This window comes from Scylla paramamosain, chromosome 8 (assembly GCF_035594125.1).
Source record: "Scylla paramamosain isolate STU-SP2022 chromosome 8, ASM3559412v1, whole genome shotgun sequence".
Taxonomy (NCBI): Eukaryota; Metazoa; Arthropoda; class Malacostraca; order Decapoda; family Portunidae; genus Scylla; species Scylla paramamosain.
The window spans coordinates 4,501,371-4,527,409 of NC_087158.1; the positions used below are offsets into that span (position 1 = coordinate 4,501,371).

General features: G+C 37.4%; 1 protein-coding gene across 4 annotated transcripts in view; it reads left to right on the forward strand.

Moving 5' to 3' along the window:
- The first annotated feature begins 4,512 nt into the window (after nucleotides 1–4,512).
- The window catches only part of LOC135102737 (heterogeneous nuclear ribonucleoprotein U-like protein 1), a 93,744-nt gene continuing 72,217 nt past the window's right edge, over nucleotides 4,513–26,039 (forward strand). For 2 of the 4 annotated variants that reach the window (XM_064008242.1, XM_064008243.1), the window contains exons 1-2: nucleotides 4,523–4,774; nucleotides 12,105–12,452. In XM_064008242.1, the coding sequence (XP_063864312.1) occupies nucleotides 4,639–4,774; nucleotides 12,105–12,452 (484 nt within the window). In that variant the 5' untranslated portion in view covers nucleotides 4,523–4,638. Of the gene's footprint in view, nucleotides 4,775–12,104; nucleotides 12,453–26,039 lie in introns of all 4 variants that reach the window. The other 2 variants (XM_064008239.1, XM_064008240.1) reach the window with 2 other exon arrangements.

The following is a 26,039-nucleotide window of genomic DNA, read 5'->3' on the forward strand; positions in this document are numbered from 1 at the left end:
AGCCCCGTGTAAACAAGCCTTAAGGTTTCTGTTGACGAGTGTAACCGCGGCTTAAAAGAGCAGCTGAAATTCAGAATGATCCTGGTCAAGGATACTAAAAAATGCGAAAGAGTAGTGCAGCGATGTTATTTATGTGAAAAAATGGAACCAACATCAGAACTGCGACAAGCCATGACCATGCAGCTAAATGAGAGGCTCAATGAATGCACTCGTAAACTTGATGATGGTAAGCTTCTGGCTTTATTGAGTGGTGGAGATGTGGTGGCCCTGGAACTTAAACACCACTGCTCTTGCATAACAGCCCTGTATAACAGAAAGAGGGCATATATTGCAGCGGAGAACAAAGAAAAACTTTAGTCGTTTCAAGAAAAGAAAACTTTTTCTTTGCTGTTCTCTGAACTTCTGACCTATGTCATTGAGACAAAAAAAAAAAAAAAAAAATCAATAATGAGCCCGCTATATTCCGACTTGCTGAATTAGTTAGTCTTTACAGGGAGAAACTTGAACAGTTTGGGACAGATATACCTGACGTGAACTCGACCCGACTGGCAAAAAGATGGTGAGGTCTGGCAAGTCCTCTGGACAACCCTTCCACCCATTGCTCAAACTTGTGAGTAGTTGACAAAATGCAGCTGCAAGACTGAATGCCAAGGACGATGCAAATACTATCTCTTCAGCCTGAAGTGTACACAATTGTGTGCCTGTAAATGTGAGGACTAAAAGAAGAACCGATCGAACTGTACAGCAACACCAAGTCGTTTCTTGACCCAAATAACACATAAGTCAATTTTTTTTTTTTTTTTCACATTGTTTGCATACCATACACTATACTATATCACTGTGCCCGTCTGGTTTGTCAGATCGCTCTACCTTGAATGGGGGAGATTTACGTTCCTTTTTTTTGTTTATTTATTCATTCATTCATCCATTTTTTCTCAGTAAGGTTATCATTATCACTATTATTATAATCTTTGTTATTATTATTATTATTATTATTATTATTATTATTACATAATTATGTTTTCCTGGTTTTGTTTGTTCTTTTATTTATTCGTCCGTTTTATATTTTATTTTCCTGCTTCCCCATAATTTCCGTGATTTGTTTAGCAGTTTGTTTTATTGTTTATTTTCACTCAAAATGTCTGCGTTTGTTATAGTTTTCCAGTTATTAGTTTGTAGTATTTCATAGTCAATTTCTTTGTTGTTTATTATTTATTTTCTTATTTTCAGGATAATTGTAATTTTGATCCTCCCTCTTGGTTTAAGTGATAGATTTCTCTTCTGTGGTTTTCCATTTCTTTTTCTTTAATAAGATTTTCTTTTTGTTTCTGTAGTTTTACGTATTTTCCTTTGCTTTGTTTTTATTTCTCCGCAGTTTCCACATTTGATTACTTGGGTGAATTTTCGCTATATATATATATATATATATATATATATATATATATATATATATATATATATATATATATATATATATATATATATATATATATATATTTTTTTTTTTTTTTTTTTTTTTTTTGGTGTTTCTAATTTGGTCTGTTTCTTTTTTTCTTTATAGTATCTGTTCTACTTTTGCATTTGCCGATTGTCATTTTTATAATATTTTTAAGAATGTACTCGAATGTGTTACATTGTAAAACACAGAATCGAAGTTAACGTTACCCTGTATATCGGCAAAGTGTAATCCCCATTGTATCATCATAATATTCAGTAATTTTTATTTTCTAAAAGCAGAATTGGATTTCTCACACTCAAAAAAAAAAAACAAAAAAAAAAACATACATTTCGATGTATAGACCATCAAGATAGAATTATTCAATCAAAATATAGTTCAAACACTTTTTAAACTCGCTTCAAATGGCGGCCATTTTGTATCTTCAAGTGGATAAGGTACTTTTTTTTAAGAGAGTAGGTTTTGAAGCACCTGTGCGCCAAATATGGCGCTTGTATCACCAAGTGAAAGATTGTTTGAGCAATCTGCCCCACTACATGTCTTACTAAATGTCCTTACTACATGGCCTTGTTGTGTCCAGCATGAATGGTGTCAGTAAGACAGCAAGATATTCGTATTTGGGTTTACAGTATTCAATGTCTGGTATATCGAAACACAAATCTTCTATATAATTCTCGCCTTAATTGGTTGCCAGTGCAGATCAAAGAGGACTGATGTTATTTTGATGTGATTTTGTAATGTGGTGAGAGACCTTTTATTAAGCTTGCTGCTTCGTCCATGATATTTTGCATTTTCTTAAGCTGATGCCTGGCAAATTATAGTACAGTGAATTACAGTAATCTGATCTAGTAATAACACAATTATATAGCTATGGACATCTTCATTGAGTGTTCACTTAAATATAATAAAAAAAAAAAAAAGAAAGCAAGAACTTTTGATAGAAATGATAGATTTAACGCTGGTCTATATGAATTTAGGCTCTGGGTATCCAGCTTACTCTTTAAGGTGGGTTAAACAACTGCCAGCTTTTCACTTTGAGGAAATATAAGTTCACTTAAATTTACAATACATAAAATGACCTATAAGAGCTCTGAGAGAACTTCCTCACCGACACAGGCATCGGGTCTCTTACATAATATACCTTTATAATTCCTTTCATTAAAGTACTTTACTTGTCGATGCTTATTTCGTTAAAACAGGATGGAATATCCGTATGGAATATCCGATAAATATGCACGTGAAGCAAGTCTCTTTGTCGAAAATTATGTTACTGCTCTTGTTATTTTTTCATCAAAAAAATTCATAAATTTCTTTGCTAGAGTAGTGTCATTATAGCCATCAGGAAGTTTGTTACTACCCATCAAGGTGTTCAAGATAGAGTACAGTTCCTTCATACCCACACCAGCTTCCCCCATGGTTTGCTGATAATAAAGACATACCTTCTTTTAATCAATTTATTGACATTGTTTTTAGCTTTAACATAATCTTTGCGTGCACTCTGTCCGGAGATGTCACTATTTTTTCTTGTATTTTCTGATCCTTAATGCATTAACAATCTCAGTATTAAAACAAGGCGTTTTATCCTTCAGCACCACCTCGTCAAGACAGGACACATATTGTCATATTCGTACATCTTTATACAGGACAACCATACAGTTTAAACGGTCGTTCATCTTCACAACATTTTCATAGTGCACAATTCTTCATGTATCCCTGAATGAATTTTGTCAATTAAACAATTTTGTTAATTAAAGTATTGGTACCATTTACCAATACTTTAGCATCAAAATTTCGTTTCATTCTGGAGATAATGTTACTCTTATTGACATCTTTTCTATTATCAGTGATAAATCTTATCACTTTGTGTTAAGGTGAGACAGAGAAATCAGTGATTTATTTTATCCTCAACACTCAAAAAAAAAAAAAAAAAAAAAAAGATAAATAAAATAAAATAAGATAACATAAAAAAAAAAAAAATCTAGCATATGTGGCAGGATAGTGACGTTATCTGTGTCACTTTGAAAACTGATGGCAATCCATTATGGTCATAAACTCTACCACGTTGATCATTATCTTCATCCACTCAAATATTAAAATCATCACATATAAAATATGACGTTACATATTGAGGTAAAAAAAAAATAAATAAAATACAATGAAATAGAATAGATAGATAAATAAATAAATAAATAAAATAAAATAAATAAAAAAATAAATAAAATAAAACAAAATAAAATAAATAATAAAAATGAAAATAAAATAAGATAAATAAATGAATAAATAAATGAATAAATAAAGAATGAATAAAATAAATAAATGAATAAACAAAATAAACTAAAAAAGTAAAGGTGATGTTCGACAAATGTATACTTATAGGTAGACCAGAGTAATAAATAAACAATGAATTAACAATAAAACATGTTCAGGTTTGAGAGAGAGAGAGAGAGAGAGAGAGAGAGAGAGAGAGAGAGAGAGAGAGAGAGAGAGAGAGAGAGAGAGAGAGAGAGAGAGAGGCCTAAACTGTTCTACCGTGTCATCTTTCAAAAGGGTTCCATATGTGCAAGATGTAGCTTGATAGTATTTAATGAACGTACTTTGGCTAAACAATCGGCTGCAAAATATTTCAATAGAAGAAATGACTACTATATATTTTACTCATGCAAATTCTTACATAAATACTACTGGGAAATTATCTTGGTGTTAGAAAGATGGATTTATGTATTTACCAATAAGAATAATCCATGGTGAGTGTAATTTATTACATACATACATATATATATATATATATATATATATATATATATATATATATATATATATATATATATATATATATATATATATATATATATATATATATATAATTATTTTAGTTCTTCATTTCGTTTACTCTTCTGGATTGGGGCTACATTCACAAGTGACGTGTTGGTTGAAGTGGGCTTGGGACTCCTCGACCAAACACAAGTCACCAAACAAGACGCTTGTCCATCGGCCAATCGTAAGTCAGGAAAAGAGCGGCGTGGGCCTCTCCACCAATTGGGAAGGCCGACACATTCCTCCCTCGCGTCGGCGGGTCGTCGACCGCCATATTGTATGTTTGGGTAAAGAGGCTGCGCGGGAAAGCCAGTGTTCAGTGGTAAAATTATCACAGCATTGTGCCCGTGAAAGATTAGTGATTCATAATGAGTGATATAATGGACCCCAGCAAGCTGAAGGTGGCGGAGCTGCGAGCAGAGCTGCAGGCCCGAGGGCTGGACAGTAAAGGAAATAAACCGGTGTTGGTGGATCGGCTCCGGGCGGCGCTGGAAGAAGAGGCAGGTAAGGCAGACTGTGTTATGGTTATGTTTCTGAAGAAAAGTGTCCGAGGTGCGGGGCGAGTAGCTTTTAATGATACTTGTAGGAGACGGGAGCCTTAAAAGACAGGCAGCGCTGGGCCATTGCCAAAACCAAACAACCCACACTACCTGTAACCCCATGGTGCGTGGAAGGTTAGGGGGTGGGACTTGTACCGCGTGACTTAGTGGATACTCGAGAGACAAATTACTATACCTAATCACAGGTAACATTGCAGAAGTGCGATTAAGTTAATGTTTTGGTTACTCCATGAGTGCCACTAGTATTACCCTTTACATGGTAGCTTGTAAGGGGGTTCGACGTGTGAACGTGACCGTAGACCAGGGTGAAACATCTGCACTTTATATAAGATAGTTTAGGTTTGGTAAGGTTGTGCTAGATGCGATTAGGTGATTATTAAGAAGAGTCACACGGCTCTGTTTTCTATCTTTTTTCTCCTATCCTCTCTAATGTCAAACTGGTATTATTCTATACTTACTATATATTAATTTACATTTTCGTGACGTATCTCATTGGCTAGAGCTCCTTGTGCTCAGTATTTTGAAACCCAATGTTGCCAATTAGGGTTTTATTATAGTTTAAGCCATTACACACTACATGGTAATAACCTACCTCATTTTGTTCTTCTCACTATTCACTTAATTTCTAATGATTACACTACTTGTCGGAAATTAATAATAACGCCACAATAGGCCTAGGAATGCACAGCGCTCTCAACTTTTCTAAGTCCACAGGTAAACATGAATGGTGTATTGTTGCCTGAACTTCAGTTGTTTAATGCTTTGAATTGTGGGTAGCTGCTGGATAGGATCACTGTGTTTATAATTCCTCGGGCCAATCACGTGCTACCACCACTTAACACCACGAGTTGCACCAATAGGAAGTCTCTATAAGTACCCATAAGCTGCGCGGGCAGGTTAGGTTTGGTTAGGTTAGGTTAGGTTCGGTTCCCCACAGGCCCCCAAGCTTGCTTGAGGGATTGGAGGGCCGTGGGTAGAGATTGGGGACATTGGCTTAAACTATAAATTTACCCCAATTAGTATTAATACCGTCAGCAATTTTTTTTAAATATTGGCTTTCTTTCAGATGTGTTAATGATAAGTTAGGTAGGTTTGGTGAGGTTAGGTTTAGTTAGGTTAGTTGGTTAGGTTAGATTAGGAACCCCATACATGTCGGAAACATGAAGTAATACTGTCAGCGATTTTTTTTATTTGTTTTTTATCAGGAGTGCTGTTGTGAGTGATCAAAACTGAACTGGGCAGTGTTGATGAGGTTACTAATGGTATTTACCATAGCTATGTGCGATAATGTAAAACATTATCGTAATAACCAGTAAATTAATAATGATAACCTTATTGGTGACAACTGACAATTGATAAGTGGTGATAAATTTATTGCTCAATAACTGATAACCAACAAATCGATAAATCCAAAATTCTGATACTAGCGCTAATGATACTGATATTTAAAAATAAAAAAAAAATGATAAATCCAAATCTTTATTTATATCTATATTAGAAAACTTAGAAAAAAACTTCAGATTTAATGTTTATCCTGTTTCTTCCTAATGAAAAACACTGTTTAAGTAAAGTAACTATATTTGATTTTGAAAGTTTAAAACTTTAATGTGCTTATGTTCCAAAAACTAAAATGATGAGTATTGCTTGTTTGGAACCTAAAGTATTGGCAGTACTGATAAATTGATAACACGAGAAAAGGAGAAAAATGATTATCAGATAATCAATGACCCAATGTCATTATTGCAATAATTTACCACAATAATATATTTTCTGATAAGTTTTGATGTTTTGACTAATTTGCAGTAGATTTTGTTGTAAACTACTCTGTTTATTATGGTAGGGGATGTAAAAAAAAACAGTAATTTGCAACAAATTGATGGCAGATTATTTAAAATTGCATCAAAATTTACCAGAAAATTAGTTTCATCCACCATATGGACTTTATAGGAGAAATGGAAATTTACCACTAAACCTAACCTAACAAATTTAACAAAACCTGACACAACCAAATCCTATTTAATTTAGGCATGAATAGTAGTTCATAAAAAAAACTTACTGTCCTGACAGGTCTGCACCTATTGTTTCTGGCCGCTGTCACGTAGGCTGTAGTCACCATGGCACCTCACACTCACGGCAGAACAGTGCTCACTTAAAAAAGCCAGGGAATCTTGGGTATTTTTGTGACATTGGGCAATTCTCACAGGGATAATTATTAAGAAGAGTAGGTTTAGTTAGGTTTACTCAGGTTAGACTAGGTTTGGTTTAGTTAGGTTTGTTTGACATTGTAGGTGGTAGGCTTTGAAAAATAGGAAATAGAACTGTGTGACTTCTTATTAATTACTGAGTTGAGGGTCGAATATAACCGGTCACCTGTTTCAGCTAACCCTCAGATAAAATTGTCTTGGAAAGCTACATCTTCCATTTCATTGTGTAAATCCTATCTCCAAATATTGTGATCGTTGAATGAGGTCAGCAAATTAAGTAATAACTATTGAGTTTTAAATATTTTGGGAGTCCATGGAGTGAAGCCCCTGATAAAGGTGTTTATTAAACTGGGTTTTATTTAATTTTTAATCCCTTCCCAAGAACAGGGAAGTAAATGAAAAAATAATTCTTGTATAGACTACCAACTCCCAGCAATATGTCCACCCATCTATGGTTTCCCTGCACAAGAGCATTCTAGACTGATGTCTGTATGGAGATGCCTGCAGATTTGAAGATCCGTGATGTCTTCATATATTTCCAGAAATGTTGCAAGATTCCTGTCTATTTGATCAAACTTACCTGAAATGCTAAGTAACAAATTATGGTAGTCGGAATCCTGCAAGTTGTCAGTTGTCTCTGGCTGTTTTAATGTAGGAATTGGCAGGACGATCCTGTACTAACCATGAACGTCTTTCATCTTCCCCTCATGGTCAGACTTCCTATTGCCACCTGTCTCTTATCCACATAGTTGTCTAACCTTCTCTTGAGACTACTTAGTGTGTTAGCGCTGACCATATATCTGCTAAGCCTACTCCATTCATCCACAATTCTGTTGATGAACCAGTTCATAATGATCTCTTTCCTAAATCTAAACTTATCTAGCTTACATCCATTGCCTCAGGAGTTCTGTCCTGATTTGTTACCATGAGAATGTCACTTAAGTCATTCCTTTTACCAATTTAAATACTTCTATCATGACCCTGCACACCCTTCTCTCCAGGATGTGTGATATCTGTATGGTTTAATATATTCATGGATGGCTGTATGAGGGAGGTGAAAGCTAGAAAGGAGTGATATGGACTGTACTGCAGTCAAGATTGCTGTAATGTGTGTGAGGCGGCCCAGGACTCATCAGTGCTGAATGAAAAAAAAAACGTAATAAAAACAATATATCTTGTGGGGGAAGAAATACAAAAAGTAAACAAGTCAGAAATCAAGGAGAATATTTCCTCCCATAATTAAACAAAAAAATTACTGTACTATAGACACTATGCTCTACTCCAAGGTCTTCTCATATGCAGATGGAGTGGATTCACATTTATGCAATGATCCCTTATGTGCTAAGTGTTCTCACTTTGTGAGAAAAATTCATGTTGAAGCAGTGTGTAGGAGGCAATGTGACATTGCCTGGAAAATATACGGATCACAATTACTTAGTACTAGTGTAAGAGTTTCACTAGAATGGTGAAATAAATAGAAAAAAAAAACCTGTATAACAATTGCATCGAAAAGACCGAGTGTATTGGTGAAGAAATGGAGTGATGAGGGACGTAAGGATGTGTCTCATTACAAACGTGGTGGGGCACTCCAAATGTTTGACACCTTACAGTATCAAGAGACAGTTAAAGGTATATCCTCAGCTTACAACAAAACAACTACAAAAACAAACATTTTGGGATGGCCCACCACCTTGTTTGTAGTGAGGAACATCTTCACATCTCTCATTTCACCAAAACACTCAGTCTTTTCCCTGCAATATTAATACAGCTTGTTTTTTCTATTGATTTCACCTTTCTAGTGAAACTCTAACGCTCATGCTATGTAATCATGACCTGTATATATTCAAAGCATTGCACATCACCTCAGTAGAACACTGTTTAAAACAAACACAGCTGTTTTGTTAGCTGAAGCAGGGAGTGGTCACAAATGATAACTTTGCCTTATGTCAATATGTCAAACACTGAATCTGCTATTCTATGATTTCAGAAACATATGAGGGGCTAACCTAAGCTGCCATGAAGTTATTTTCTCTTAACAGATTTTTTCAAACTTAGAGGGGGGCAAGTTGCCAGTTTGTGCAATGTGACTCTCTCATCGGTGGGAGTTCTAATCTTGTATGTTGCTGACTGTACGTTGTTAGACTGGATGTTATGGAAATAACTCAAGCCTACTAATTTTGAGAAAGTGATCATATATTTCTGGGCTGAATTATGATGTTTTGTTTTTTAAATCATGATCTACACAATGAAAAGATTAGCAATTAAATTAATGAACTGAATTCATCTAATCCTCACCAGATCTAGTTCTCTGATGGAAATGGTAATGTGGTCTCAATATGATTCAATATTCCTCTTATATACCCAATGTGTATGTTGGGATTATTACAAGAGTTTGACCAAGGAGGCATACCAGATGAAATAAGGGTGACAGGTACTGAAGTTTTCATCAGCTAGAGTTCATGCTTCCATCCAAATTCTTCTTAAATTTTGTTATGTTACCATTATAGCTCACAAAGTGTTGCTGTATTGTTAAATAATTTTGATATATAATTTAGGAAATAATTCAACTACAAGAGAATTAGAACTTGTGCTATTTGCAAAAAAAATAAGTACATTGGTAAGCTCCTTTGGGGAAGCCACCCAGCTCCCAAGCCAGTGTTACCAAAGCCTCCAATTTCTGGTAAGGATAAAATCAACGTCATGAAAATGACTATGGAATCAGGATTGTTGTTGTTGGTGGTGATCACCACTCTTTGGTAACTATCACAACATAAGGAAGCAACTGTGAAATTGTCTGTAAATAACTGTCACAGCCCTCAGAGGTGTTACCATCGGACTCAGGTGATCTTGTTAAAGCCTTGGTGCAATGGTGTAGGAAGTGGGTTGTCTTCCATTACTGGTGGAAATTGATGTGAGCATGGTATGGGTCCTCATAGCCTTCCAGTCCCTTATGAATGTGGGAGCACCTTGCCTTACTGTTGATGGTGACGAGTTGCTCAAGGAGGTGCTCTTACCATCTGTTGCTGCTGATTGATTAATTTAATTTCAATTCTTTTATTGTCATAACATACACATTATATTACAAGGTTGAATTATATGCATTACATAAACTTTGCTTGACAATGAGGACTGATACCTTATTGTATATTTTTCCCTCCTCTGTACAATTTACTCAATTTATAATTTGAGGGCTAATTTATTTAACATAATTTTTAAATTTTATGCTACCTCCAATAATTTTGATTTATAATAAAGCTACCTGTTGTTATTTACATATTAATTAAATACCTTTTGATTCTATACTTGTATGTTGGTAAAGAACAATGATGATCTACCTTCCCTGCCATTTCATTCCACACGAGTTGCTTTAAATCTAACTGTTTTGTGCTTCATCGCTGTTCTGCCTTGTGGTAGACGAAGATTAACTCTATGTCTGGTATGGTAAGAGTGGATATCTTCACTGGTGGTAAACATGTCTCTCAATGCTCGTGAAACCAATTATAATATTTATAAATAATTATGTAAATGTAATTTAAATATTCATAATTTACATAATTATATTTATTATATTTATAAATGAAATTGATATTTATATAAAGATTATGTAACTTTATAAATTCTTGTAGCCTTTTGTTCATAATTTATTCCAATATTTTAGAGAAAACACTGAATATGGAAACTGGTCAATAATTATTCATCAGTGTACAGTCACCTCCTTTATATATATGGGAATAACCTTACCAGTTTTTATTTCCTGAGGAAATACACCTTGTAAAAAAGACTGGTTTATGTGTCAGAGCCTTTAAGAAAACTAGATATGTCCTCTTAATGATATCAGCTGTTATGTTATATCCTGGGCTCTTTCTCTCTTAGCATTTGTATTATGTTAGTGACCTCATGGTTGTCCATATGGTGCTAAAAAATTGAGTTGCGGTTTGGTGCTGGTAAATCAATAGTATGGACAGTATTATCCTAATTTACAGTATTACAGATTTCAAGAAATTTCTTTATCCTAGACTCATTAAAAATCTTCTCTGTTGTAGTCTTGTTTTTTTTTTTTTCACTATAGGTTTTCTCAATACAAAATATAGGAAGGTGATCTGAGATATGTGTACAACACACTATTAACAAAACTGTTACTGTGAGCATTATTACAAAATATATTGTCAATAAGTGTGGCTGAAGTACTAGTAATTCTTGTTGATTTATTAATTAATGGTAAAAAGGAGTAGCTTACCAAAGTATTTATGAGGTTTGACATTGGTTGATGTCTTTTATTTCTAAGCAAATCTAAGTTAAAGTCTCCCATAATATATTTCTCCTTTCGTTCCTTATTCACAATATTTAAAATTTCATTTATGGACTCAAGAAAGGGATCAATTGATGCATCAGAAGGTTTATAGACAACTCCAATTATTGTTTTTTTTGCCTTGCAGTTCTGAACTGCTTAGTTCTATAAATGATGATTCGACATTATTATTATTGATTGTTAAGTCATTTCTATTATTAAACACTATATCTGATTTGTATATGAGGTAGATTTTTAATGGGTTGCCAGCAAGAAATAAGGATTTATAATATATGAAATGTGTGTTTTATGATCATTATGGTGAATGACACTTCTTGATCTGCTGTGAGCGGCTAGGGCAGCCAATCACCAAGCAAATGGTGTACTGATATCGTGACCAACCATGGAGTAAGGATGCAGAGCCCCATTGCATGGGAACTTTGTATTTTTAGGTGTGCCATAGCTGTGATTTTGTGTGTGATAATGGTATTTGGGCATATTATTAAGTATGATAGTGATGAAATGCTGTAGCTGAAGTTGCAGGAGCAGAGGTGCACAAGATTTAGTCAAGTAAAACATATCTTCCTTCTCAAGAATTATCACCTTACATTTTCTTGCATGCTCCTTGATCCACCAATTTGAAGTTCTCTTTTACTCTCTGCAAAGAGAACAGTATCATATGCAAACAGATGAGTTATCACAGCCCACCGTCTCTATATATTGTTTTGTATTTACTTTGATGTTAGTGATGAAAGTAATGCATATTGTTTGTATATTTACAGCTTGTGAGGAAGGGGATGAGGTGGCTGGAGGAGAGGAAGAAGAGGAAGCGGAGGGAGAGGAAGAGCTTCAGGAAGAAGTAGCAGAACCACAAGCAGAAGTAGAGGAAGAGCATGATGTACCTGTTGCTGCCAAGGAACCAGAACCACAACAGGAACCTGAGGTGGCCAAGAGGAAGTCTGAGTCTCCTGTTAAGAAAACAGCATCACCTCAGAAGGAGTCAGAGCCTTCACCTAAGAGACCTGAGCCAGAACCTTCAAGAAAGGAACCAGAACCAGTACCGGAGGTCAAGACCGAACCTGAAGACTCAGCCAAATTGGGCTACGAAGATGCTCCGATGGAAGAATTGGGTGAGTTTTTTTGCATATTCACTCTTTTCTATTTACTTTGGTTACTGTAAAATATAGTGAAAGCAATGGTTGATAAAGTAGAGAGAGGGAACATTTACAAAATTTGAAATGTGGATCTAATTTCTCAAAATTTTATCCAAGGAACTATATTAGCATTACTGGGAGTCCTTGGTAAATTTATGGTAGTCTTGAGCAATGCCATTTTGTGGTTATGGGCATTCTCCTTTGAATTTTTTTTCTTCAGTGCTACACTTACACTGCTCTCTAATACACTCATGTATTACTTTTTGTGCTACATCATACATGTTACACCAAACACAATCTTTTACATATTAAATAAAGAAAGCAAACAAAAGATAATTATGTATTCCATTTTGATAAAAAAAATAGAAAATACAAAGAACTTGTCAGTGAGCATGCTGGAGGAATACACTGTCATGTGGCGATGGACTGAGGAAGGAAGCATCAGTCAGTCTCATTTGTGTGCCATGTTAGATTAGTCCTTGTTCTCTAACTTGTGTTCCTTTTTTTGCCCTTCATTACAATTCTGAGGCATGAGGCTGACTCTTCATCTTCAGGTGGCAGTGCATTGAATAAACAGAAAGCACTCTCAGTGGAAGTTGGATAAGACTTAGTGAAATGGTTGCAGAAAGGAGAAAGGCTGATAACACTGGCCGGTTGCTTGGCTTGAGCCATTGGACTGTAACTACAATGGGGAGTTTGCGGAACTATACCGCTAGATGTCGTTGCTGCTCATCTAACTGTAGGAAAGAGAGCTAAAATATTGTTGTAGTAAATCCCAGGTGTGTAAAGATGCATAGAACATTGATCATCATGATACTATTGAAATGATGTATCGACTTTTCAGTATCCGTTTTTTTTTTTTTTTTTTTTTTTTTTATGTAGGAAGGACACTGGCCAAGGGCAACAAAAATCTGATAAAAAAAATGCCCACTGAAATGCCAGTCCCATAAAAGGGTCAAAGCAGTGGTCAAAAATTGATGGATAAGTGTCTTAAAACCTCCCTCTTGAAGGAATTCAAGTCATAGGAAGGTGGAAATACAGAAGCAGGCAGGGAGTTCCAGAGTTTACCAGAGAAAGGGATGAATGATTGAGAATACTGGTTAACTCTTGCGTTAGAGAGGTGGACAGAATAGGGGTGAGAGAAAGAAGAAAGTCTTGTGCAGCGAGGCCGCGGAAGGAGGGGAGGCATGCAGTTAGCAAGATCAGAAGAGCAGTTCACATGAAAATAGCAGTAGAAGACAGCTAGATATGCAACATTGCAGCGGTGAGAGAGAGGCTGAAGACAGTCAGTTAGAGGACAGGAGTTGATGAGACAAAAAGCTTTTGATTCCACCCTGTCTAGAAGAGCAGTATGAGTGGAACACTCCCAGACATGTAAAGCATACTCCATTCATGGATGGATAAGGCCCTTGTACAGAGTTAGCAGCTGGGGGGGGTGAGAAAAACTGGCAGAGACGTCTCAGAACACCTAACTTCATAGAAGCTGTTTTAGCTAGAGATGAGATGTGAAGTTTCCAGTTCAGATCATAAGTAAAGGACAGACCGAGGATGTTCAGTGTAGAAGAGGGAGACAGTTGAGTGTCATTGAAGAAGAGGGGATAGTTGTCTGGAAGGTTGTGTCGAGTTGACAGATGGAGGAATTGAGTTTTTGAGGCATTGAACAATACCAAGTTTGCTCTGAAAGGTTTTGACATTTTCTGTTAATGAAGGAGTTTTTGGCAAGTTGGAGAACAGACTTGGCATGGTTCTGGGCAGAAATATAAAGTGCATGAGATTCTGGTGATGGAAGGCTTAAGTACCTTTTGTGGGCCACCTCTCTATCATGTATAGCACGAGAACAAGCTGTGTTAAACCAAGGTTTAGAAGGTTTAGGACGAGAAAAAGAGTGAGGAATGTATGCCTCCATGCCAGACACTATCACCTCTGTTTTGCGCTCAGCACACAAAGACGGGTCTCTGACATGGAAGCAGTAGTCATTCCAAGGAAAATCAGCAAAATACCTCCTCAGGTCCCCCCAACTAGCAGAGGCAAAACGCCAGAGGCACCTTCGCTTAGGGGGATCCTGAGGAGGGATTGGAGTGATAGTACAAGATAAAGATATGAGATTGTGATCGGAGGAGCCCAACGGAGAAGAAAGGGTGACAGCATAAGCAGAAGGATTAGAGGTCAGGAAAAGGTCAAGAATGTTGGGCGTATCTCCAAGACGGTCAGGAATACGAGTAGGGTGTTGCACCAATTGCTCTAGGTCATGGAGGATAGCAAAGTTGTAGGCTAGTTCACCAGGATGGTCAGTGAAGGGAGAGGAAAGCCAAAGCTGGTGGTGAACATTGAAGTCTCCAAGAATGGAACATTGAAGTCTCCAAGAATGGAGATCTCTGCAAAAGGGAAGAGGGTCAGAATGTGCTCCACTTTGGAAGTTAAGTAGTCAGAGGATTTCTTATAATCAGAGGAGTTAGGCGAGAGGTATACAGCACAGATAAATTTAGTATGAGAGTGACTCTGTAGTCGTAGCCAGATGGTGGAAAACTCGGAAGATTCAAGAGCGTGGGCACGAGAGCAGGTTAAGTCATTGCGCACATAAACACAGCATCCAGCTTTGCATCGAAAATGAGGATAGAGAAAGTAGGAGGGAACAGAAAAAGGGCTACTGTCAGTTCCCTCAGACACCTGAGTTTCAGTGAGGAAAAGAAGATGAGGTTTAGAAGAGGAGAGGTGGTGTTCTACATATTGAAAATTAGATCTTAGACCGCGAATGTTGCAGAAGTTAATGAAGAAAAAGTTTAGGGGGGTGTCAAGACACTTAGGGTCGTCGACAGAAAGGCAATCCGACCTGGGGACATTTATGGTCCCCTCCCCAGATGGGGACTCCGAGGCTGGTGTAGGAGTCGCCATGATGATTTTAAAATTTTTGAGTGAATGGTGTGTGTGTTATTAGATGCTTGTAGTTTTGTGTGGAGGAAGAGAGTTGTCTTTAGAGGGCAGGCTGTGACTGCCCCCTTGTGTTGTGAGACACAAAGGGAAACGTTCAGTGAGGTCACAGCTGGGTTTAATGATAAGTTCACAGCACCCCCTGAACAGTGCTTTAGACCTCACTGGGAGTAATTATCATTTCGGCAGGTGTCTACTGCCTCCTCCTGTTACGCTTAGGGCGTAGTGGAGATGGGCACCGCAGCAACATTCAACTTCTTATCCAACAATGTGTTTCTTAAGTTCAACCAGCGTGGCTGAGTCATGTGTTTGTTTTGGTTAGAGATACAGCATTACTATCGCCAGGACATTTAAGTTGCCAATTTTTTTATTAAAATTGCCATTTCCATAAACTAGGAAGGAGATCTATGTAATTTGGACTTTTGACTGTCACAGACATGTTGCCTTTATGTTTACTGTCGTCTAGATTAAGACATTTCCAATCAAGAGTGTATTCATTTGGAAATCTTAAGATGACCAAATAAATCTAAATGCCGATTCACTAGAAAATCAACTTATATACATTTGTGCATGAAAAGAGTTTGATTTTAATTGTTACTACTTAGAAGGGATTATGTAGAAAATATATTATATAAGTCCATTGCATCATGTAAATAGAATAACATTGTAAGTATATCTGATATTGCTTGTATGTGAGAGAAGAGTTTGTGTCTGTGCTGTCACCTGGTGACAACCACTAGTTCTGAAAACTCCCCATTATCAAAGATAAAGATTGCATCATTGAATATGTGAAAGGCTCTGCTCCTTGAAAATCAACTGTGATAACCAAGCAGTGTAATGGTATGATTATTGGTATGGAGTGGTTAATATTACTTTGGTTACAAGACCAGTATAAATAGTGTATTCCGGTGAGCCTTCTGTTAATTCAGAAGGCTTAAAAGTTTGTGTGAAGCCTTGAAAAGTGGAAAGGAAGAAGGGAATGAAAGTGAAGAGTTTTCAGCCACTAATTTGTGGTTTATGCAGCTTAAAGGCCATATTATTAAATTCCCTCCTCCCTTTTCCCATCTGCTTCCCCTTCCCTTTGCCATTTGTGATATTATTAATCTCAACCATCCCCGTGGGTGTGGTTAAAACTGGCTACAGGGACGGTGTGGGGTAGAAAAGTGTTGGCTGGATGAGAGACAAAACACCTTTGCCTTGCCTTTGTATATTTTTGGAAACACGCTTACTGATTTGTTTTTTTATAGAAGGTAATGTGTTTACAGAGATAGGAAAAAAAACAATGATGTAACATTTCAGATTTTGCTTAAATTGATGTGTTTGTAATGTTTCTGGAGATATTGGTGCATTACACACACACACACACACACCCGAGCAGCCAAGCTGGAAGGATCCATGGTAGCAGCTCTATGATCACCAAGATAAGCCAGTTGTGGTATAGGGAGTTTGGAGCAGTACTGTTTCTGTCTCTGTAATGAAATAGGAAAAAGGAAGATGTGATTCTAAAAGTAGAGTTGAAAGAAAATTAGAAGGGGAAAATGGAACTGAACTGAAGTGGTTTGTTTATGCTGAGCGATGAGTTGGCAGCGGGGGAAAACAACTTCTCGGGGTTTTCTGCTGGTGACAGTGAGATTAGCACAAAACTATGGCACAGAAGAGTGTTGGCCCTGGAAAGTGACGTGGAAAAACTTATGGAGAGATTCAGAGCTATGGAAGAGAGCCAGATAAGCCATATTAAAGAACTGAAGGGATTGAGAGCCAAGAACATAGGGCTTAGAAATCAGTACATTGCTCTGGAGATAGAGATTAAGGAGTGCAGTAAGAAAGTGGAAGGAAGGGCCATTAAGTGAAAGGCAAGATGCATGGAAAAAGCTCCAAGAAGGAGATAAGGTAAAGTTTGAGAGGAAAGTTAAGTTGGAGAAACAAATGAGTGAGCAAGAGATCATACAAGGAGAGGCAGTAAACTTTGAGAAAATAATAGAGCAATGAAATATGGCCAAAATAATGCAAAAGGTGATTAATGTTATCAAGACAAATGAGTCTCTTATAAGAGAGACAGTTGACAAAAAGAAATGTATAATTGTCTTTGGGGTTAAGGAAATTAAGTAAATCAACAAAGCAGTAAGAGAGAAAGAACTGAAAGAGATAGTAAACAAAGTTTTGGGAAAGGTACAAGAGGAGGGAAGATGTCTGGTTGATGAAGTGGAAGAATACCACACAGTTGGGAAATTTGCAGGTGAAGGGCACAGACCCATAAGAATAATATTTAAATCACAGAAGGAAGCTGAGAAGGCTCTGACAGGGGCCTGGAGATTAGCAAAAGATGAAGTAAAAAACATATGGCTGAGAAGAGACTTAAATGAAAAGGAAAGAAAAGAGCTAATTAAAATGAGGGAGGAAGTAAAGGCAAAAAACGGAAGAGCAGGAGATATTCTATTGGTGGGTGTTGGACATGAAAGTGAGGAAGTGGTAACTGAACAGGAGGGAGAACAGGGAAACAAGCTAAGGAGAAAAAAGGGCATTTTGAAGGTAGCTTACACTAACATTAATGGACTCATCTCGGGATTAAGGGAATTAAATGTTTATTTAAATGAGAAAAGTCCAGATATAATGGGCCTCACAGAAATAAAATTATATGATGGGTTAGAGGTAAAGAACATTGGGCAAAATCAATACAATTTATAGAAAAGAAGAACATATAAGAAAGGAGGAGGAGTGATGTTTCTAGTTAAGAAAAGCTTAAAGGTGGTTGAAATAGAATATGGCAACAGATTAGCTGAGGCAATAAAAATTGGAGTGGAAAATACATAAGGCAAAAAGAGGTAATACAGTGATGTATGTACCACCAAAAACCAATGTCTGGTCAAATGAAGAATATGAAATAATGATAAAAGACACAGTGAGCTGGACAGAGAAAGTGCTAAGTGGTGATAAATTGATCATGATGGGAGACTTTAACTGTAAGGAGGTGTGCTGGGAACAGTGGTACATGGAGGGAACAGAATCATCTTGGGGTAATAAGTTATTACAACTGGCAATGGATAATATATTAACTCAATGGATAAAAGGTGATACAAGATTTGGAAAAGATGGAGAAACATCAAGACGATCTGTTATTTAGTAAGGAACCAAAAGGAATTGAGAATGTTCACACAGAGTGTCTATTAACCAAACATGACCATGCTACAATAGAATTCAATGTAAATGAAGAAATAGAGAATCAAAGGAATGAACAACACTATGCTGGGAGATTAAATTACTGTAAGGCAGACTTTGATAACATGGATTTTTTCAAGAGGAGAGATGGGATAGATTCCATAAGGCTACAGGGGTCCAAGAGAAGTGGGATGAACTTCTTAAAATATATAAAGGTAAAAGAAAGTTTGTGCCTAAAAAGCAGACAGTAATAGCTGGTAAAAAAGAGTGGTTTAATAAAAGATGCGAAGCAGCAAGAAGGATGAAAGAGGATACGTGGAAAAAATGGAGGAGAAGTAAAAGAATTAACTTGTGGAATAATTACAAACAAGTAAGGAATGATTATGTGAAGATCCTGAGGGATGAACAAAGACAGTTTGAAAAAGATATAATTGACAGGTATAAACATGAGCCCAAACTTTTCTATAGATATGTGAATGGTAAACTGAAAAGCAAAGTGAGTATAGGAAAGCTAATGATAGATGGAGTGGTTTATGAAGACACGAAAGAGATGGCAGAAATGATGAATAAGAGCTTCAAGGAAGTTTTTACAAAGGAAAAGGAATTTATAAGGCCATTGCGCACACCTGAAAATGGAAAAATAGAGGAATTTCAAGTAACAAAAGAAGAAGTTGATGAAATCATCAAAACGTTAGGAGTGAGAAAGGTCACAGGACCAGATGGAGTGTCAGGATGGGTAATAAAAGAATGCAGTAACCAGCTTAGTGATAAATTACATACCATCATATGTACCTCTAGGCCGATTTATACACATCAGTGACGTATCGGTGCCATGTCCGCTCAGTGCTTCGGTGTCAGTGAAAAAAAATATCGTTGCTTTGAATTCAACTGAAGCATTTATACACATCTGGAGCAGTACAGTGTTTTAACTCTCAGTGACCGTTATGTCTCCGTTCCGTGAAGCTGAGTATCATCGCCACCGATATAATCATATCACACCGCACCACACCTCATACCACATCACACCACACCTCACCTCACATTGCATTTTTCTTTTTTATTGATGTATTTAATATATACTTAATTTTGTAGTCACACTAAATGTCAGGTTTATTTTTGCTGGGTTTTTTTTTTATATTTCTCTGCCTTTCATTTTCAAATCTACAGTCATGAAAACTGCCATGGTACAGATCCAGCCTCTGAATTAAAGTAATCTTTGTACAGCTCTCTTACAGTTAATGCATCTCTTGTTGCATTTCCACCCTGCAAAGGCAGATTTTCAAGTCTTGCTTCTGCTGTTTTAGGCACGGTTGCATTTACCTCATATGGGCGTGTTTTTACATCATATTTTCTAATGACATTATGCAGAACACAGATTGCAAGTATCATGTGATCAACATTTTCTGGTTTTGTTTGAATTCTTCGGTTACATATTCTAAACATCGGTTACATATTGCCAAACGTATTTTCAACAACTCTTCTGACACAAGACAGTCTATAATTAAAGACATGCTTAGAATTATCCAAATCTTGCCCAGGATGTGGTCACATCAAATAAGTTTTTAGAGGGATGGCTTCATCACCCACCATTACGTACAGAACCTTAGTATTTGTGCCTGGCAATGTAGCATTGCCTGGTACTGATAATGTGCCTCGCTGTAGTGCTTTGCTTACCAGAATTTGCAAAAATTCCACCATCACTGCTTTTTCCATATGCACCAACATAAATTGTGATGAAATTGTAATGTGCATCAACAAGTGCCAACAAGACAATTGAAAATGTCTTCTTATAGTTAAAGTACAGAGAACCACTATTTGGGGAAGCTTGTGAATGGTAAAATATTTGCCGTCCAAAGCTCCCAAGCAGTTAGGAAAATTCCAAAGTGTTGAAAAGTCATTAGGCCGAGCGCACATTGAGACGCAGGCAACACAGGCGACACAGCACAGAGCAGGGCAGAAAACTGCATCTCACTGGTTTAAACCTAAGCACGCATATTGACACGCAGGACAGCACAGCACAGATGCAGACCTGTGTTGGCCTGCGTGATGCAGTCGTTCGAACGCAGTTTCCTGTGCCACGTGCGGCGCAGCTTGATAGCAACTCACTCTTTAGTACTCACAATGTCGTCCACGGAGCAACTCATAGAGGCTGTTCGCCATCAAAGACTGCTGTATGACACTAGTCATCCTGATTATATGAGAGGAACTTATAAGGACGAGTTATGGGCTGACATTGCATTGAGTCTACAATTAAAAGATGGTGAGTATGGGATTATATATATATATATATATATATATATATATATATATATATATATATATATATATATATATATATATATTGGCAGTGTTATTATGAAAATCACTCTTGAGATGTACATTTATCGTAATTAGTAATTATCGGGTTTTTTCAATGAAAACTAATATCTGATGCAGATTTTATTACACAACAAAATTTATACAAAAAATATTACCATGCCTACTGTCTATGTTCTCACTATGTTTTTTTTTTTTTTGTTCACATCATTAGCATTACCTTTTTCCAGTTATTTCTTCCTCTTGTCTTTTAATATTTTCCTCGACGAACACTCTCTGTTTGCCAAGGCAGACTTCCTGTTGCTGAATTGAAATAGAGTTTGAACTGCTCTCTCACTTGAAATGCAGGGACAGTACATCTAGATACATTTGGCAATGTTTCGAGTTCCTCATGCGCATCTGTTGACATATGTGTTCCCAAGTAATTGTGAAGAACACAAGCTGCCTTTACCATGTTATCAACTGTTTCTACCTTTATAGTAAATGGCCGCATGAATACCCTGAATTGAGAAGCCAATATACCAAAGGCACACTCAACTGTTTGCCTTGCTCGTGACAGTCTGTAATTAAATACTTTATTTTCAAAATTATCCTTTGTCTTTGATTTAGGATATGGACACAATAAATTATCTAGCAGTGGAAATGCAGCATCTCCAACAAACATAGATGGCAATTCTCCTTGTATATCTTCAATGGGTTTTGGTTTAGGTATATTCAAAGATTTGCTTACAATTTTCTTTCCCAGTGCAGAGTTGCTAAAAACATGTCCGTCACTAAAACGGCCCATGGACCCCACGTCTATTGTAGTGAATCTATATGATGAGTCAACAGTGGCCATCAACACAATTGAAAATGTCTCCTTATAATTAAAGAAGGATGACCCACTGTTTGATGGTTTTCGGATGCATATACGTTTTCCATCAATTGCTCCCACACAATGTGGCAAGTGCCACTTTTTTTCAAAATCACATGCCACTTTCTCCCATGTTTCCATTGTGGGTTCTGGTAAATAGACAGGTTGCATGTTGTTCCACACAGCAGTTGCTACTTGACTGAATATATTTGACACGGTCCGATCCCCTATTCTGTAGCTATAGCCAATGCTTTTATAGGAATCTCCAGTAGCCAGATATCTGAAAAGATATTAAGCTCGACTATAGTTTTACCCTGTTCTCTCTCTCTCTCTCTCTCTCTCTCTCTCTCTCTCTCTCTCTCTCTCTCTCTCTCTCTCTCTCTCTCTCTCTCTCTCTCTCTCTCTCTCTCTCTCTCTCTCTTATAGTGTTAATTATGTTCCATTTTGTACAGGGGCTGCTGCAAAGGAGGCATGGCTAAAAATACATAATTGTCATTGTGACGCCCTTAGGAGGCAAAAGAAATTAAAGGGTACGAGTGGATCATGTGCTGTTGTGATTAAGCCATGGAAATATCAGCAGCAAATGGAATTTCTGGTACCATACATGGCCAACAGAGAGACAAGCTCAAATGTAACTGGGACTGACAATGACACTCAACGGACTGTTGAAGGTGATATTAGTTCCGATGAAGAAAGGAGTACAGAACCCACCACTGATTTACATTGAAAATGTGCCCCATGACAACGTTCATGATGATGATGATCGCGATGATAATAGTGAGAGTATTGTGGACCCTTCAGCTCATTCGAGAACAATAAAGAAGAAAAAGATTGTAGACAATCGTAAAATGAAAGCAGATATTAATTCTCTACTGAAACAATCCATTGCAAATCATGAAGAGAGAGCCAAACACAGAGCACTTGAAAGGAAAAAGCTGGAAGACAAATTAGGACAGGAGGAAAGAGATCCCCTATATCAGTTTTTCATGGCTATGTATGCAACAACGGCTAAAATGCCACCAGCATCACAGCACATGATCAAGCGGGAAGTATTCCGTATAGTTTCGGACGCTGAAGAGACCTTGTTAGGCATGTCTCCTCATTCCCAAGGTCACTCCTCTCACTCCTCGTATGGTTCTACTCCTCTTGTATGTACTACACCTACTGATCCATCTACTGCTGATACATCACAATCTCACCCCATGTGTTCGCAAGAGCATCAGGATGCATCCCATGATTTCACATCAAATTATTTTATGCTCTGAAAGCCATGTGTGATTACGTTGTTTATTGGTGATGAATGTACTCTCTCTCTCTCTCTCTCTCTCTCTCTCTCTCTCTCTCTCTCTCTCTCTCTCTCTCTCTCTCTCTCTCTCTCTCTCTCTCTCTCTCTCTCTCTCTCTCTCTCTCTCTCTCTCTCTCTTTGAGTATGAAATTAAAATTATTTTTCCTATTATTTTTATTTTTACAACTCTTTATTATGTAGGCTAATAATGGAAACATTATTACGTATGAGCAGTAAAGCGAAAATGTTTATTTAGAGGATTTCTGCCTCAGTCCCTATTATTTTTCTTTTACAATTCTTTATTGAAACAGTATAATGTATGAATAGACAAGCGAAAATGTTTATTTACAAAATTTTTGCCTCAGTTCCTATATTCTTCAAAAAAGGATTTGCAGAAAAATAAACTCACCTTAAAAACACAGCCAGTTTTTCTCTACTCCCGATTGGTTTCTGGGCGTTGCATCCTTCAGAGAATATGTCACTGTGTATCATTGTGTGCATATCTTCAAATTGATCTCGGCTTAATCTGAAATAGTTCTTGTATCTTGCATCAGACAGCTCAGAAGTTAAAGCAAATTCTCCATGTGTTTTCCTCTTCTCCATGTATTCACTCCTCCACACTGACCTCTTTGCTTTACAAATGTCATATAATAACTTTACTTTCTCAAACTCGTTTTCTGAGTCGGAATCGGAACTAAGGTTTCCAAAGTAATTTTTGGCAACAGCCATGATCAACACTACCGCACAGGACGACAGCCTGCTCCTCAATGTGCGCACCACGCCTGTGCTACGCTGTGCTGCCCTGCCCTGCCCTGCCCTGCCCTGCCCTGCCCTGCCCTGCCCTGCGTCTGCCCTGCTCTGTGCTGCCCTGCGTCTCAATGTGCACCTTGCCTTAGCAATGGATTTCTAGATCTCTGTTGAAGGTTTTGGTAGTACTTCGCTCATGAGATTTTCTGTTATTATCCTGCAAGTGTCCATGACAATTTTGTACACTGTGCTATGCCCCAAGTGGTAGCTGAACGAAATTGTCCTTAAGGAATCTCCCGTAGCTAGGTAGCTGAAAGAAGGAAATTTAACTTATATTAAAACTTTTTTTTGTGGGGTTCATCATGTAAAAGCAGATGGAACAGTATAAGGGACAATTACAGAAAATCCATGAAGAAGACTTCAACTAAGGATGGGCAAAGTGCAAAGAAAATTAAACTGTATAAATTTTCGGAGCAATTAAACTTTTTAAAGATATACATGCGCGAGAGGGAAACCTAAGGGAACATCGCAAGTGAGGAACATGAAGGAAACAATCATGATGATGTTGTAGAACAACAGGAGGACAAAGAAGAGAACATCCTGAAAGATGCAGGGGAACCAACAGTATTGGACAGAGGCCTACATGAAAATTTGCAGACAACCATTGCCCTCACCAAAGCCTACTTTTGAAGCTAAAGTTAAAATCATCAGCAGGAAAATCAAAGAAGAAAGTGGCACCTCTACAAACAGCTTCTGCAAAATTAATCGAGTACTTGATCAGTAAACAAGAAAATCAAACTGCTTCCACCTCATCACACCCTGTTGACACATTTCTAGCAGGCATTGCTCCAACTCTGAAAACTTTAACCCCTTATTATTTGAATGTAGCAAAATCTGAAATATTTGCCACAGTACAGAAATATGAAATGCAAATGCTTATCAGTCAACATTCATTTGAAAGACTACCTGAGCCTTCAGCTTCTACATCATCAGCCTCAACTCCACATCCCTCACCTCAGCCATTGCAAGAACATACATCAGTAACATATGAAGATCAGCAACAGAAGCTATCTGCTCATCTTATCTTATCTTGTCCTATTGCTCCAATCCCTCCTCAGGATCCCCCTAAGCAAAGGTGCCTTTGGCATTTTGCCTCTGCTAGTTGGGGGAACCTGAGGAGGTATTTTGCTGATTTTCCTTGGAATGACTACTGCTTCCGTGTCAGAGACCCGTCTTTGTGTGCTGAGCGCATAACAGAGGTGATAGTGTCTGGCATGGAGGCGTACATTCCTCACTCTTTTTCTTGTCCTAAACCTTCTAAACCTTTGTTTAACACAGCTTGTTCTCGTGCTATACATGATTGTGGTGGCCCACAAAAGATACTTAAGCCTTCCATCACCAGAATCTCATGCACTTTATATTTCTGCCCGGAACCATGCCAAGTCTGTTCTCCAACTAGCCAACAACTCCTTCATTAACAGAAAATGTCAAAACCTTTCAAGATCTAACTCCTCTTGTGATTTCTGGCATCTAGCCAAAAGTATCTCCAATAACTTTGCTTCTTCTTTCCCTCCTCTATTTCAACCAGATGGCACCACTGCTATCACATCTATTTCTAAAGCTGAACTCTTCGCTCAAACCTTTGCTAAAAACCCTACCTTGGATGATTCTGGGCTTGTTTCTCCCTCTCCTCCACCCTCTGACTACTTCATGCCACATATTAAAATTGTTCGCAATGATGTTTTCCATGCCCTCGCTGGCCTAAACCCTCGGAAGGCTTATGGTTCTGATGGGGTCCCTCCTATTGTTCTCCGAAACTGTGCCTCCGTGCTTGCACCTTGTCTAGTCAAACTCTTTCAGCTCTGTCTGTCAACATCTACCTTTCCTTCTTGCTGGAAGTTTGCCTACATTCAACCTGTTCCTAAAAAGGGTGACTGTTCTAATTCCTCAAACTACCTTCCTATTGCTTTAATTTCCTGCCTATCTAAAGTTTTTGAATCTATCCTCAACAGGAAGATTTTTAAACTTCTATCACTTCACAACCTTCTATCTGATCGCCAGTATGGGTTCCATCAAGGCCGCTCTGCTGGTGATCTTCTGGCTTTCCTTACTGAGTCTTGGTCATCCTCTTTTAGAGATTTTGGTGAAACTTTTGCTGTTGCCTTGGACATATCAAAAGCTTTTGATAGAGTCTGGCACAAAGCTTTGATTTCCAAACTACCCTCCTAGTGTTTCTGTCCTTCTCTCTGTAACGTTATCTCAAGTTTTCTTTCTGACT